Source organism: Sphaeramia orbicularis, chromosome 5 (assembly GCF_902148855.1).
Source record: "Sphaeramia orbicularis chromosome 5, fSphaOr1.1, whole genome shotgun sequence".
Taxonomy (NCBI): Eukaryota; Metazoa; Chordata; class Actinopteri; order Kurtiformes; family Apogonidae; genus Sphaeramia; species Sphaeramia orbicularis.
In genome coordinates, this window is record NC_043961.1 from 41,544,557 (window position 1) to 41,561,991 (window position 17,435).

General features: G+C 43.4%; 1 protein-coding gene across 1 annotated transcript in view; it reads left to right on the forward strand.

The window, feature by feature from the left end:
* Positions 1–17,435, forward strand: part of LOC115419588 (protein-glutamine gamma-glutamyltransferase E-like) — a 61,754-nt gene that overhangs the window by 28,152 nt on the left and 16,167 nt on the right. The window contains exon 9 of the mRNA XM_030134474.1: positions 2,751–2,883. Coding sequence (XP_029990334.1) covers positions 2,751–2,883 — 133 coding nt within the window. The remainder of the gene's footprint in view (positions 1–2,750; positions 2,884–17,435) is intronic.

The following is a 17,435-nucleotide window of genomic DNA, read 5'->3' on the forward strand; positions in this document are numbered from 1 at the left end:
GGAAATGTATAGAAATGTGCTTAACATATTATTCAACCGTTTTGCATGTAAAAGACTTATGCGACGAACCAATGCCTAAATGTTGTGGGGGGTGAGACTATTCAACAGAGATTCATTGTAATACATTTTGATCAACATAACATAACCGATTGATAAGCAGAGAATTGTACATAATAATTTGCATGGATGTACCAAAGCATTTGCAACTTATTCAAAGAAATGAGAAACTGCTTTTTTGATGTGCACAAGTGACATGATGATGTGAAGACTGAACAAGTAGTTTTGAGAATTTCAATTCTGATCTGAGAAATGTACCAAAGCTACTGAGAAAAACTGTAATTCTGTCACACCTCAATAGATCTTTTGTGTTCTAAGTTGCCCACACCCTTTTCCATTGCTAAATGCTAAAATTTACAGTACAGATATTTACATTTTCATTTGTAAATTTACATCTATTTCTAAAAATGGCTATAGTGAACTCTTAGTTCCAGAATAGGGAGGAACAAAGGGTGACTTCTAAGGGCCTGATTTACTAAAGGTTTGCATGTGTAAAAATGTGTGCAAACTTGACTGCGCACACAAAAACACGTTGAAGCTTATCTATTAACAGGACACACCAAGGGTTGCATCTCTCAAATGGGCAAAATAGCTTGCGCAACCCATTTAGCATGTTAAATGAAATATGGGCATTTCTGCTAGAAGGCGCCAAATTATTTGGGAGGATTATTTATTTAGAGAGCGATATAGGATTTACGAAACCTGAAACTGGCTGATTTTGTGTCTATATTTAGCACATCTGAAAGGCAAGTTTTAAGTGGCACACCTTCATGCAAAATTGGCTACAGTTGTGGCGAGGAGGTGGCACCATACCGTCTTCATCCACTTATCTACACTCAAAAAAATAATTCTTGGTTCTAATAAACATGAAGTAATATTTTAAAGTATAGTGTAACTGAAATATATGAAATTTGAAGTTTATTTATCTGAAAAAGTCAAACATAATGTGAATATGCTTAGTATAAAGTGAATCTAAACAAATAAAGTAAACTTTATTTACTAGATCACATAAAAAGGCTGAGCATCACAGTCAAACACAGTTTATGTAAAAGTTTGCATTAACTAAAGCAAATCTGACTGAAGGTATTTAATTTATTCATATTGACTCAATATGATAGAAAAAACATTGTATTAAATGCAACTCTTTACATTAAACTTATGTAATAAAATTACATGGAAAATTTACATGTAATTAAAATACATAAAGTCAGTATTTTTGGCTTAATTATTTTTTTGAGTGTAGGTTTGGGTCACGGGGGCAGCAGCCTCAGCAAAGAAGCCCAGACAGCACTCTCCCCAGCCACTTCCACCAGCTCTCCCGGGGGAATCCCGAAGCACTCTTAGGCCAGGTGAGAGATATAATCCCTCCAGAGTGTCCTGGGTTGGCCCCGAGGTGTCCTCCCAGACGGACATGCCCAAACACCTCCCCAGGGAGGCATCCTCAATAGATGCCCGAACCACCTCAACTGACTCCTCTCAACATGGAGGAGCAGCGGCAGTGAAAGTCAATGGGGCATTTTTGTCCACAAGGGTGACCAGAGGGAGTATTTGACATTACAGAAAAAATATTAATGCAATCAGATCAATGTTGTTGATAATCTTTGACCTATCCAAGGCTCTAATAACCACCAATGTTTCATCCACCTACCATTTATTTTATGGAAAATATTAAATTTTTTGTGTGTTTTTTGTAGTAATTCACTCAGAATTCAAATCATTAAACTGGCATTTAAAGGGTTAAAATCCTGAAAACTGTTGATAGTTTTGAGCAGGGGGGAAGTTGTTTAAGAGATTTATTTTTTAAAAAGCAAGAACAAATGTTGACATATGATGATTTTATAGTAGTCTTCGTGTGTGTTGGTACATTTTTGTCCACAAGGGTAACCAGAGGTATTTTTCTGAGGGAGGCATAAGGGTTAAATGGAGGAAGATGATTGGCTGTGGTGATGCCTGAAGGGAATAGCCCAAAGGAAAAGAGGAAGAAGAAGACATCAGTTCCACACACTCTGGCTTAAAGTTGTGACAGGGACAATTTAGGGCTAATAATTAGTTAAGATAAGATAATATGGTTTATTAAGAGTCTATGTTTAACAAATATATGGATATTTATTTTTATTAATGCCTTTCCACACTAACTGTATATTTACAAATCAGTCCATATTGTTCCCTCTTCTTCTGTGCAGAACCGTCATAGTCATACAATCTGTAAATGGGTTAAGACATGCTTGTAATTAGTAGTAAACTTTGGTAAATCAAGTTACACGACTCATCTGAACACTCTCCCTCCCAAAACTAAACTTCAAATTTGTCTGTAAGAGATCAGATGTGTCAGATCAGACACATAAGTTATTCTATCCCTGCGTCTTCCCACTGCAGACTTTGAACTGCCCTCCTTTTAGTAAATCTTCACCAATCATGTTTTTTTTTTTCTTGCGCTGGTACAAATCATCAGTAAATCTGGGCCTAATTGGGACACTTTGCCACCATCTGAAAACTCATTTTTGATTGTAGCTATACAGTAATGACCATATGACAAATCTTATATCTAGTTGAATAACTGCCACCCAAAATCTTACATACTGCATCTTTTCTGGATTTACTTTCCTCTCAAACATTTTTTATTATTGTTATACTCCTCATTCATGAGGCTTCATCAAGCTAACAAACTATGCTGTTACTTCCTTTATGTCCAGTGATGCGTCTGCTGGGTATTCCTACTCGTGTAGTAACAAATTTCGACTCAGCGCATGACACCAATGAGAACCTGGTCATCGATACCTACTACACGGAGGAAGGACTTTATATCGACTCAATGGACAGCATCTGGTGAGACAGTCACACCCATCAGCACTGAATACAACAGTGACAATCGGACTGATGGTTCAGTATCAGGACTGACTACAACAACAATAGGACTGATGGTTCAGTATCAGGACTGACTACAACAACAATAAGACTGATGGTTCAGTATCAGGACTGAATACAACAACAATAAGACTGATGGTTCAGTATCAGGACTGACTACAACAACAATAAGACTGATGGTTCAGTATCAGGACTGACTACAACAACAATAAGACTGATGGTTCAGTATCAGGACTGAATACAACAACAATAAGACTGATGGTTCAGTATCAGGACTGAATACAACAACAATAAGACTGATGGTTCAGTATCAGGACTGAATACAACAACAATAAGACTGATGGTTCAGTATCAGGACTGAATACAACAACAATAAGACTGATGGTTCAGTATCAGGGGCCTGTTTCACAAAACTAGGATAAGGGATTAAGCCGGGATATGTTGGCTATCCTGGCTCAATTTATCCATGATCCGGTTTCACAAAAGCAGGATAGGGGAAACCAGGATATATTTTGATATAAGTTATCATGGAGATTTAGTCTGTGGAGCTAGCCTGGTCCAGACCAGGCTAAGTTCCAGGATTTATTTTATCTCATCCCTCATTTCAGACAACAGACACCACAAATGGAAACCAATAGTTATTCCACTGCCCATTAAACAATGGAACCACAGGAACTAGACCCACTGTCAGTATATAAACATTTGTGATTATTAATTTCAGTAATTTTACATAAATGATGATTTTAGATGATTTTGCAATCATTAGATCAGTTCAGTTCAATTGTGTTTATTCAGACATTTCAAACATTAGACATTTATGCAGATGCAATGTTTAAAAACAAAAGAGTCTGTAAAGGAATAGGTTGAAGCCTAAGATCATTCTGCTGACCCCCCATTCATATCACCAAACAAAATGAAATAAAATAGATACCAATGCCTTTAGCTTAGTAACAACAGAAACAACAAAAAACTAAACAATTCAATAGTCTGAGTGAAAAAATGAACATTCACATTCTTCATATATTTTCATGACATTTGAACCTAGTTTTAAACATAAATAGTGTTGTACAGTCTTTGAACTCAGGATTGAACTTATTCCAAACATTTCTTCCAACACACAGACTAAATGTCTTCATATTTGTTCTAACAGAAGGTTTATTGAACGCATGACTTCCTCTGAAATTAGAAATAATTTCCCATATTTTAATCAAGCTCTGAATATGAACAGGCAACCGATTTTTTTTTTTGGAACATAAACTGGGTTGTTTTAAAGTGGACTAAGTCACTAAACTTTAAAAGTTTTAATTTGATCATAAACTGATGTGTGTGTTCCCTATAGGACACTTGATTGATCATCTTTTCTGAATCATGTTGATTGGATTTGTATTAGTTCTGTCAGTATTCCCCCACACCTCCATGCACTACAACATACAACAATATAGTTATTCCAAGGAATCTGATTACATTGACCCTTTCAGTCTGTGTAATATTTATACTTAGATAACTGACAGTTTCCCATAGACTATATACGTCATATAAATAGAAATACGCAAAGAGTAACATGATGTTCCTTTATTGAATAAGGATCAATCAAAGCAAGTAAAACCATCAGCTCCTTTAAAACTGAAGTCACACAGTGACAGTAAAAGATAGAAAGAACAGAACCAAAGCATATGATAAAACAGAAGAATAAATATACAAAGGTAGAATACAGCCCACATGTCTGTACACTGAAAGAAATACATGTCTGTACACCAGGGGTCACCAACCTTTTCTCTTCTGTGAGCTACTTTTACCTAATGAAGTTGCTGTAGGGCTACTCTAATTTAGCAACATTTATTTACATAGCTATTTTTCATACATACACATATTTTGTATCATACATTTGAAACATTGTGCTCTTCATTTATTTTATTTATTTATGTATCTTTGTTTTAACATTTACAATACTTAAAAAGTGTTAATATGAAACTATTATTTTACTTTAAGAAAATCAAAAGTAGAAAAAAACAAATACAAGCATTTGCATGCTGTACTGTATTCCTAAATATTTTAATACTATGTCAAACATTATGAAATGGAACAATCCTGCATATTTTTGTAGAATTACTAAAAACAAATAATACCACACCTGTCTGTGCATTTTTAATAATTTGAAATTGTGAAAAGGAACGTTGTCACTCACACAATAAAACTTCACCAGCATGTGCTGCTGTATTTCTGAAGGATTTGACCTTTTCTAAATTCACATATTTTGTCAAAACATATTAATTAAAACCAGAACTTTGTGCACATAAATCCACCATCGCCCTGTCACTTCTACTGAGTCGTCACACTGGAGTAAAACGCAGAGGCACCTGTTCAGGTCCGACTCCAGCTGTCTGAGCGCATGTGCAGATAGTGCACATAGGTTTGCACTGGTCCAGGTTGTGAACCTCTTTACTGATGCCTCTGTTGAAGCGCTGGCCTTGGTCAGTTTAGAGAACATGGACTGTTGTTTTTGGACTTTAGTTTTCAGCTCTTTTACCTTCTCTTCACGGAGGCTGATTCCCACTGGAGAATCTCCAGAAAAGTTGCTGTGAACTTTGGTGAAATTCCACTCCACGTTGCATCTTTTACTGACTTCCAGAACACGCCACAGATCACACACACACACACACTCGTCTTTCACATTTGTCAAACAGAAGTCCGTGTCTCATTGTTGGTGAAAATAACTCCCTGACTATATTTGGCCAACATCGTTGCGGGGCTAAACCCACTACCTGCCTGGCATCTGGCTCATCCTGGGCCCCGCCCCTCTCCAATGACAGGCAGCAAAACAGCGCTAAAGTTTGATTGACAGCTAGTTGACTGTCTCATCTCGGGAGGGGGACACTTGTAAGTTTGATTGGGTGGAAATTTAGACCTGTTCTACCAAATGACGAATCAACTTTGTGTTCTTATATTAGTGACCCTTGGCAAACCACTGGTAGATCGCGAGCAACGTGTTGGAGAACCCTGAACTCGTTCTATTTTTAGAGCAGGCCTGCGGGCGACTCGCGTGGTCCCTGCGGGCGACCTGGTGCCCGCGGGCACCGTGTTGGTGACCCCTGTTTTAAGCTCTCCAACTTCTGCGTCAGTCAATCCAGGAAGCTCCCATCAGTGGCCTCAGTAGGACCACACCGTCTCATTACGCTCCACCCATTGTCTTTTTGTTCTTTTGCATGACCTGCTTTCGTTCCCATGCTGCTGCATTAATTGGCAGCAGGGGCGCTCAACCAGTTGTCCAGTCTCTCCCTCTCATTTACTCCCAGGTAGTGGGTGTGGTCTACACTCAATACCTTAGGTTAGAATATAGATTTTTACACAACAAAGCAAAGAGAACAAACCAAACACATGCGACAGAATTCAAATGAAATAAATCACAGCAAAAATAATAACTAGGGTAATCGCACAACAAGCATGCAAATAAGGGATAAAAATACCCAATCTTATCTTGTGAAGAAAAGTACCCAAGCCTGGTTACATTTTTTAAAAAACACATTTTAAGCCTCCCAAATACGTGGGGAAATTTGTTATGGTCGGATGAAACCAAGGTTGAATTTTTTGACCATAATTCCAAAAGGTATATGTGGCGTAAACACAACACTGCTCATCACCAAAAGAACACCATACCTACAGTGAAGCACAGTGATGGCAGCATCATGCTTTGGGGCTGTTTTTCTTCAGCTGGAACTGGGGCCTTAGTCAAGGTGGAGGGAATTTTGAACAGTTCCAAATACCAGTATACCAATGTTTGCACAAAACCTTCAGGCTTCTGCTAGAAAGCTGAAGATGAAGAGGAACTTCATCTTTTAGCGGTGATCCAAAGCCCACATCCAAATCAACAAAAGAAGGGCTTCACCAGATGAAGATGAAGGTTCTCTATCATATGAGAATATCTCTCCATTACATATAGAATATATGTTATGGGATTTACTGACATCCCTGCAGCTGACGTGAAAACTTCTTTAAGACACACCACACCTACCATGGCTTCCTCTGCGCCCTATAAATAGACCCAGCTGCACAGGGAACAGCTGATTCTCTGATTTTCACTGCAGATCAGACAACGTCAGAGCGAGAAAGATGGAGACGAACGGTGACTTTTTCTGCGATCCACATACCTTCAGGTAGAGAGCTGGTCTGCGTTAGACTCCTCTCAGGGTGAAAAGTTGCCTTTTTTGCTCCCTTTTATTTCTTTGGAGAAGTTGAGCTGAGGGTACTGAGCGTACAGTTGGTCTGAGGAAGTGATGAAGTCGCGGGTGCAGCCAGCATCCTCTCTCATATCTCCCCCTTTTTTCTTTTTAGCGTGGGGAAGTTGTCCATTAGGAGGATTGTGCCATATAGGTGCAGCTGGCCAGAGATGCGACAAGTCGCGGGCACGGCCAGCACTTTCCTCCGGGATGGCTTTCTTGCCATATATATATAAAAAAAAAAAAGAGAGACAAACGCTTCCTCGTATATTGTGTGTTGTGTCGGCAGTGGCACAACAGCGTCCAAAAGAAAACGCTTCTCTCCCCACCCCCATTCCATGAGTCGATTTGTGTGAAAAAGCAAAGACTCACAGGAAACAAACTTGAAGCTAACAAACTTAGCAAAACAAAACGCCATAAACTTTTCCGGGTCACGTGACGGTGACGTCACCCCAGTGACGAGCCGGGAGAGTCCATTGTGCCTGGGCTGTGGGGGGAAGATCCCCATAGATGATCCCCATGACTTATGTGTTTATTGCTTGGGAGAGGAGCATGCATTGGCAGCAAGGGAGGATCCTGCTGCATGTATGAGTTGCTTTTGCATGTCAGCAAGGCAAAGGGAAGCACGTTGCCCATTGTTTCAGAAACAGGGCACAATATGGGAGACCCCTACTGTAGGCCTACAAGCTACCAAGCGGTTCAAGCCTATGGCTGTAGAAACTGGACAGGCTGGCATGGGCTCCAGTCCTGGCCCCCTGACTGTGTATACAGTGGGGGGGGTGCGGTCTGTGTCCAGGTCTGGCCCAGCCGAGGTGGTACATTCTCCTCTAGGGCCCTCATATGAGGAACGCCCCGCATCCCCATTTATAGATGTGGAGGGGGATGACAAGGATGGTAACCTGTTTCCTTCGGAAGGGGAGGATACGTTCGCTGTGGACCAGGAAGAGGAGGGGGAGCTCGATGAGAAGCGGTCTCCCCTCTTCAAGGTCTTATTAGTAGGGCAACAGCGGCTCTGGGTTGAAACTGCCACCTATACAAGGGCTGGGCCCATCACGTTTTGATGATGATAAAGGGGGGTCTCAACCTTCAACGCACTTCTTGGTGCCCCTCCTCTCAGACTTTGAGGAGGTGGTCAGGAAGCAATTTAGGACCCCACAGGCAATGGGTCACTGGTCTGGGGTCTGTCGGGCCATGACTGCAGTTCACACTCCAGAGAGGATCGGCTGTGGGCCGCCACCCTCTGTGGATGCAGCATTGGCAGCTCTGGTGGCTCCCTCACTGTCAGTTCTGGGGAAAGGGAAGAGCCAGAGCAAGAACTGCAAGGTGATGGACGGCATGCTGGAAAAAATGCATGGGGCTATGGCAGTCCAGACAAAACTGGCTAACACGGCGGCCATATTGTCCCTGTATCAGCAGCACTTAGTCCAGCAGCTTTCAGAGGAGTATGGGGGGCAGCTCATAGAGGAGCTGCAACAGGTCTCCTCACTTCTCCCCAAGCTTATGAGAGAGCAAGAGGAGGCTGCTGGCAAGGTCTTGTCAGGTTTCTGGCAAGCGCGTTGTCATCTGTGGTTGTCGCAGTCCCAGTTGCAGCCTGACGATAGGGCATGTCTGCTCAGGCTGCCTGTAGAGCCGACAGCTATGTTTGGGCCAGATGCAACAGTAATGATCCAGCAGGCGCAGGAGGCTCATTGTACGGCTCGAGAAATGTCAAATGCCCTGACGCAGACCACGGGCTGGCAAGAGGTGCATCAGCCACAGCAGGTGCACCGACAGCAGCATCAAGCTAGCCAGGCCCAGCCAGATCTGAGGGTCCGGCTGGAGACAGGGCGGCGAGGCAGGAGAGGACAAAGAGGGCGTGGGGGCAAAGCACCCCAGGGCCCCAAGTCCCAGTCCTGACGCTGTTTTTCCCCCTGCCCACCCAAACCCTCAGATGCCTCATACAGCATGGGAGTCCCTGGGGGTGGACCCCTGGGTGGTTTCAAGAATGACTCAGGGGTATCGTCTTCAGTTTTTGAGCGCCCCCCCCTGTGTCTTCAGTACCTGCTTTTACCATCAGGGAAGCAGATCACCAACACAGAGAGATCTTGCGCTCAGAGGTGTCCAGTCTCCTGGCCAAAAGGGCCATCAGAGAAGTGGGGCATGAAGACAGGCGGGCGGGGTTCAATTCGTGTTATTTTCTGATCCCAAAACGCGATGGGACACTCCGGCCCATTTTGGACCTCAGGGGCCTGGACAAGTTTCTACAGCCCCTGGGGTGCAAGACATTGTCCATACCATGGGTGAATCAAGCGGCCCTTGTGGGAGACTGGTTCACAACAGTCGACCTCAAGGATGCATATTTCCAAATTACAGTATGGGAAGACCACAGAAGATTCCTCAGGTTTGTCTTCGAGGGCAAACTCTTCTAATTCTGTGTCCTCCCCTTTGGAATATCGCTGGCTCCCCGCTCATTTACCAGATGCATGGATGCGACCCTAGGGCCTCTGCAGTGGCAGGGTCTCAGGATAAGGAATTACCTGGACGATTGGCTTGTATGTGCTCAGACAGAGGAGCAGTGTCATTGCCATGTCCAGATGTTGTTGATGCACATCCAGTATCTGGGTCTGCACATCAATGAAAAGAAGGGCAATCTGCAGCCATCTCAGGCCATTCAGTTCCTCGGTATATGGCTGGATACCAGGATTGGGTTGGTGACATTGACTCCGGCCAGACAGGATTCCCTCAGGGAATGTCTGGAGCAGTTTCCGCTGGGGACCAGGGTCACATGGAAGCTGTGTCTTCGCCTGTTAGGTCTCCTGACCACTGCTGTGCAGATGGTGCCACAGGCTCTCCTGCATGTGCAGGAGAGCCGCATGTACAGGCAGGGAGGCACAGGCTCTCTTCGCCTGAGCAGGATAGCACAAAGACTGTGGACGTGGGCATACAAGCAGTTCCTGTCACTCAGGGCAATGCATGTGCCTGGTGTGGTGAATGTGGCGGCGGACCTCCTTTCCAGGAGGGGACTGCATCCAGGGAACTGGAGGCTCCATCCAGCAGTGGTGGAGGAGATCTGGCACTCCTTTGGAAGAGCGGTGGCCGACCTGTTTAACTCGAAGGAGAATGCTTACTGCCCACTGTATTACTCCATCGAGAGAGATCCGCCTCCCCTGGGCTGCGATGCCATGGCGCACCAGTGGCCTCAGGGGCTGCTCTATGCTTTTCCCCCATTCAGCCTCCTGCCAAACCTGCTGCAGAGGATCAGTCAGGAGGAAGTTCATGTGATTCTGGTGACACCGGATTGCCACACATGACATGGTTCTCATGGGTGACACCGCTGTTGCACGGGACACCATGGAAGCTCCCAGTTCGCCGGGACTTGCTGATCCAGGCACAAGGGACCCTGTTCCACCCCTTTCCGCAGGGGCTGAATCTATGGGCCTGGTCACTGAGAGGGCCGGCTTGTTAGAGATGGGACTATCTGGTTCAGTGGTTCATACCCTGCAGAATGCTCGAGCTCCATCGACTAGGGTGGCATACTCCTATCGGTGGGAGTTGTTTGTGTCATGGTGCAAGGCCAACCAGGTCGACGCAATGTCATGCTTGGCTCCGGAGGTACTCAAATACCTGCAAGGTCTCCTTGAGTCAGGTAAATCTAGCTCCACCCTGAGGGGTGTAATAGCAGCCATAAAAGCCTCTCGTGTTGGTGAGGCTAAGATGGCACAGGATGCTAGCCTCATAGTGCAATTCCTCAAGGGGGCACAGAGGCTGGTGCCTCGCCATAGGCCAACCATCCCAACATGGGACCTGGGCAGGGTCCTGTCAGCTTTGGGACAGGCGCCCTTTGAGCCCCTGGGAACTGTGAGCCTTCAGTGGCTGTCACTCAAGCTGGCTATCCTCCTTGCTATCACATCTGCTAGGAGGATAGGGGAACTGCATGCTCTCTCTGTCAGGAGAGTTGCTGCCACTTCCTTCCAGAGGATGCAGGGGTTATCCTCCATCCGAACCCAGCATTCTTACCTAAGGTGCTCACTGATTTTCACATAAATCAATCAGTGAAACTGCAAGCCCTTAGGCCTTCCCAGGGGGCAGGCAGGGGTCCACAATGGTCAGCGCTGTGCCCGGTTAGGGCACTCAAGATTTATGTTCAACGGACAGCTGCATTCAGGAAAACCGATCAGCTGTTCATCTGTTTCCAGCCTTAGCATCGGGGAGAGCCGGTGTCTAAGGCTAGGCTTTCTCACTGGGTGGTGGAGGCTATCCACAGTGAGACAGGTGAGCTGGCACCAGAGGGAGTGAAAGCGCACTCTACACGAGGCGTATCCACCTCCTGGGCCTTGTGCCGGGGAGCTGCCCTCTCAGACGTGTGCACAGCAGCCACATGGGCCACGCCACATGCTTTCGCCAGATTTTCTAGTTTGAATGTGTCCACCAGTACCTCCTTTGGGGAACATGTGCTGGGGGCCATGTCAACCTAAACACTGATTCACTGTAACCCTGGCCAGTTGACCTCGGGCCTGGCCAGGGTGATGTCAAGATCCAAGTCAGTGGCCTTGCAGAGTGCGAGCCATCTGAGTGACCTCTTCCTTGTACCCAGTCCTTGCGTCTGGCAGGATTGGGTATGCAAGGATCACGTACAGCTGGTGGTGGCACATAGCATCTTGCGGTGTCGCCACCTTATATGTGTACGTTTTGTATATAGTTCTGTGGTGATTTTGTACACACTGTAAATCTTGTGCACTTGGGGTGGTGACGTCTAATTCGATACTACCTCATGGGGTTGCTATTGGAGCGGCATCTGCTCTGTCTCCTTGGGACCCTCACGGTGTGTCTTACAGAGCCCATAACATATATTCTATATGTAGTGGAGAGATATTCTCATACGACAGAGAACGTTGGGTTACAGTGTAACCCTGGTTCTCTGAGAATAGAGAATATCTCTCCACATCGAGGCCGCTCGGGATCCGTTCAAATCTGAGTGAATCAGCTGTTCCCTGTGCAGCTGGGTCTATTTATAAGGTGCAGAGGAAGCCACTGTAGGCGTGGTGTGTCTTAAAGAAGTTTTCACGTCAGCTGCGGGGATGTCAGTAAATCCCATAACATATATTCTATATGTAGTGGAGAGATATTCTCTATTCTCAGAGAACCAGGGTTACACTGTAACCCAACATTTTGGAATGGCCCAGCCAGAGTCCAGACCTGAGTCTGATGTAACATCTGTGGAGTGATCTGAAGAGGGCTGTACACAGGAGATGCCCTCACAGTCTGACACTAAAGAAAAGTGGGCAAATATGGCCACATCAAGATGTGCCACGCTGATAGACTCCTAACCAAAAGAGTGCAGTAACAAAAGCCAAAGGTGATGCAACAAACTTTTAGTTTGAGGGTGTGTATATTTATGTAACCAAGTTATTGTAAGTTTTTTTTATTTTTCCCCTTAAAAGATTTCAGTTTGTTTTTCTATTTTCAAAAACCTGGCAACTGAACAGGGGTGTGTAGACTTTTTACATCCACTGTGTGTGTGTGTGTGTGTGTGTGTGTGTGTGTGTGTGTGTGTGTGTGTGTGTGTGCATACGTGTGTGTGCGTGTGTGTGTGTGTATATATATATATTAGTGCTGGGCAGCGATTAAAATTTTTAATCACAATTAATCGCGTGGATTTCTGCGATTAATCGCATAGTTATATGGGGGGGGGGGGGGGGGGGGGGGGGGTTGCTGGCATCAACAGCATGTAGTGCCTTTAAGTCATATTTCAGACTTGAAGTACTCCGGTGATTAAAAAAAAAAAATTCCACATTGCAGTGCTTCCAAACAACTTTGTCCTTCTCAACCCCACCATCTGAAGACATTTCAAATGAAAATGTCCATGGAACAGACTGCTATTTTTCTCCATGTTTATGTCCACACCAGTTTATTTCTGCTTGTGAGTGACTGGCAGGAGTCTTAAGCCCACTAATAAGTACTAATACTAATAAGCCCAATAATATGTGATGTTCAGTTGTAAAAGCAAGCAGAGGGGGCCCTCTAGTGGTCAGAATAAGTTGCACTAACGTATGTTTTGTCCTTTCGGTGTTACCGTAGTCAGTTTGGACATAAAAAGACACGTTTCTTTCACTCTGTTTGTATGGCCCCAAAAACATTTGCCTGTGAGTATTTTATGTTCAGTTGTTGTAAGAATGAATAGCAGAAAATATCTCTGATGTGAACCTTTGTTGCTGGATAAAAAGACGTTTATCTTAAATTAATCTGTAAATGCTAATCGTTAGCATGTCTATGGATTTTCCCATTCAAGTTAGCATCGAGCTAATCACATCTTAAATAAGTAAAGGTTAGTTCAAAGGCTGGCATATTATACCTAAACACAACCAATGAATTTACATAAACTTAACATGAGCCTGCATAAAGAATTAGCAACCCATCTCTGACTGCTAGCATAAACGAATTAGCTTAAACGTGTTAATAACACATTGTAATAAACACATCCAAAATAACGTCATAAACATGTTCCTAACAGCACGTTTGCATGTGAAATTATTTAGCAAACAACAGAATGATTGATACATACAAGCATTGCTTCTGCAGGGGTTACACAAAGTTTGATTCAGCATTACTCAAAAAGTTTGCTGGTTTTTCTCCTCTCAGCTACACCGGCACCGACGTTTGGTTCTGAAGTGCGTGTGGAGCGCCAAAATAAAAGCATGAGTTTCAAAATAAGAGTCCGTATGTATAAATGAACTAAGACTAAGACAGAACGGCATTAAGAGGAGATTTTAAAAATTGTCAGCGTTATTTAATGAATGCATTAACGTGGTAATAACGCATTAACTTTCCCAGCCCTAATATAAATAAATAAATAAATAAATAAATAAATAAATAAAAATATGTATGTGTATACATATATATATATATATATATATATATATATATATATATACAGGGTGGGGAAGCAAAATTTACAATGAACATTTAGTTGTTTTTTCTCAGCAGGCACTATGTCAATTGTTTTGAAACCAAACATATATTGATGTCATAATCATACATCTAACACTATTATCCATACCTTTTCAGAAACTTTTGCCCATATGAGTAATCAGGAAAGCAAACGTCAAAGAGTGTGTGATTTGCTGAATGCACTCGTCACACCAAAGGAGATTTCAAAAATAGTTGGAGTGTCCATAAAGACTGTTTATAATGTAAAGAAGAGAATGACTATGAGCAAAACTATTACGACAAACTCTGGAAGATACTATTAAAGAAGAATGGGAGAAGTTGTCACCCGAATATTTGAGGAACACTTGCACAAGTTTCAGGAAGCGTGTGAAGGCAGTTATTGAGAAAGAAGGAGGACACATAGAATAAAAACATTTTCTATTATGTAAATTTTCTTGTGGCAAATAAATTGTCATGACTTTCAAGAAACTAATTGGTCATACACTGCCTTTCAATCCCTGCCTCAAAATATTGTAAATTTTGCTTCCCCACCCTGTATATACATATATATATATATATATATATATATATATATATATATATATATATATATATATATATATATATATAAATCTTCTTCTCGCCCTGTGGGATCCCCAGGTATTTGTAACTGTCCTGCATGTCTGTAATGTTCCCTCAGGTTGCTCAACCCCTTCAGTTGTGATCACCTTTCCTCTTCTAGATATCATCCGCCCACATTTATCTAGTCCGAATGACATCCCATTGTCTTTGCTGTAGATCCGAGTGAGGTGGATCAGGGAGTCAGTGTCACGCCCATTCTTGGTATACAGCTTGATGTCATCCATGAAGAGAAGGTGGTTGATGGTTGTTCCACTTCGGAACCAGTACCCAAAGCCACTCTTTGAGATGATCTGGCTGAGGGGGTTTAGGCCTATGCAGAACAGCAGGGGCAACAGAGCATCTCTTTGATATATACCGCATCTTATGCTCACCTGCGTAATTGGTTTTGAGTTGGCCTCCAGAGTCGTGTTCCATAGCGTCATCAAGTTCTGGATGAACTCTCTTAGTGTCCTGTTGATGTTATACAGCTTTAGGCACTCCAGTATCCATGTGTATGGTATTCAGTCATAGGCTTTCTTGTCGTCAATCCAGGCAGTGCACAGGTTGGTGTTCCTCATCTTACAGTCTCGGGCAATTGCCCTGTCAACGAGTAGCTGGTGTTTGGCTCCTCTGGTGTTATTGCTGATTCCTCTCTGTGCTCTGCTCATGTATTGCTTCCATTTGCCTACTCATCTTAGCCGCTATGATGCCTGATAGGAGCTTCCATCTGGTGCAGAGGCAGGTTATAGGCCGGTAGTTGGATGGTATTGTTCCCTTCTGGGGGTCCTTCATTATGAGGACTATCTGGCCCTGGGTTAGCCACTCTGGGTGGTTTCCCAACTTTAGCAGCTGGTTCATCTGTGCTGCTAGGCGTTCATGCAGTGCAGTCAGCTTCTTAAGCCAGTAGACGTGAATCATGTCGGGCCCTGGTGCTGTCCAGCTCTTCATTTTGGACACTCTTGTTTGGATGTCGGCTACGGTGATGACTACTGGATCTTGTTCTGGAAGTTGGCTGTGCTCTGCCTTTAAGGATATCAGCCATTGGGCGTTAGTGTTATGTGCTGCCTCTTTCTCCCAGATGCTCTTCCAGTATTGCTCAGTCTCATCCCTGGGTGGGTCTGTTGTCACCTTGTTATCCTGCCATTGAGAGTAGACCTTAGCTGGGTTGGTGGAGAACACTTTGTTTGTTCTCCTTGCCTCTACTTCTCTTGTATACCTCTTTAGGCGGGTACCTAGGGCTGTGAGCATTTGCTTAGCAGTCTCCAGTGCCTCAGCTGTGGACAGCTTGTTATATTTCCTGGGCAGCTCTTTCCTTAGATTCACACCTCTGCTTAGTTCTATTAGAAGGCTGACTTCTCTCCGTGCCGCCACGATCTTTGCCTCTAGCCTTCTCCTCCATTGGGCAATTCGCTCCTTCTGGCTACTACTCATGCTGTTCCTCTAGTAGCCAAGCATCTCTAGGATGACTGTTGCTGCTGCATACATCAGCCGATTGGTCTCAGTGATGGTATCAGTAGGGATAGTTAGGAGTGCAGTGTACTAGTCTTCCAGTAGAGATTGGTCTGGTACTTTGTTGTTTAGCCTTGGCAAGGAGGTAGTTGAGTTCCCCCAGGACTTCATGATTCTCTCTCTCAGGTCAGCTGCCCTTGTATTCAGTCTGTCTGTCTTTGGGCTTGGTACCCAATCTTGATATTTGGGGGTGATGGTGAAACCACCCCCTAGCTGACCTGTTGTCCTGGCTCCCCCTTGCCGTAGCATCTTTGTACCATGGATGAGGTACAACACTGTACCTCATCAATCTCTAGCTGTGATAGCAACTTCTTATTGCAGATATTTGAACACTGAGCTAAGAGCCGTTTCTTAGTCAGTGAGGATGTGGGGTTTCAAAGCACCCATTTCTCCCACATCCTTTGCATCTACCCTCTCTCGTTGGGGTTACTCCTGTAGTAACACTCCATCAGTACCATGTTTTCTGCCCTGCTCCATGAATGTCTTGTTTCAGTAGCCAATTTGACATGAGGATGTCCTGGTTCCCCAACACCTGACACGGACTTTGTTATCCCGGGCAATGTCCGAGCCGGTATGACTCTATTACATATTGTAACGCTCATTCGGCAACCTTCCGCCCCAAAGTCAGTGGTGCAAAACTATTTATTTATTTATTTATTTATAAAATGTATTGGTGACAGTTATAATAAGAATATCATTCAATGGGGAAAAAAAATGTCATTTCACTGAAACTTTTAACTACATCTTGTATTTGCATTTTTGCTCAGGTAAGATTTTTCATGCAGATGTTTCCTTTATGGAGGACAGTTTTAAATGACTGCATTGATGCTTTTAGTTAAGTAAAGGATCTGAACACTTTTTCCACCTTTGTTGAAATATACCTGATGCTGTTTATATATTCTTTCTTGTGACACAAACACAGGAGTAGAAAACAAATGAAAATTCAGAATCAGATACCTTATTGTCATTCAAATGTATTTAAAAAATGCATGGAGGAATGAAAAGTGTATCCCATGACCAGTGTAATAATAAATACATTATAAATTATATAAAAGCAGTACTTACAAACATGTATTAAATGGCACCTTTGTCTGTCAGTGTAATAATGACCTATAAATAATGACAACTCCAAATTCCACACTCTAACATTGGAACACCATTGTGCCTGACACTAAAGGATTTGTGTATTTGTATCTGCTGTGATCTGTAATGCAGATGCATAAATGATTAATTGAGACGTAATAGTGTTAAAATTGGACTTAC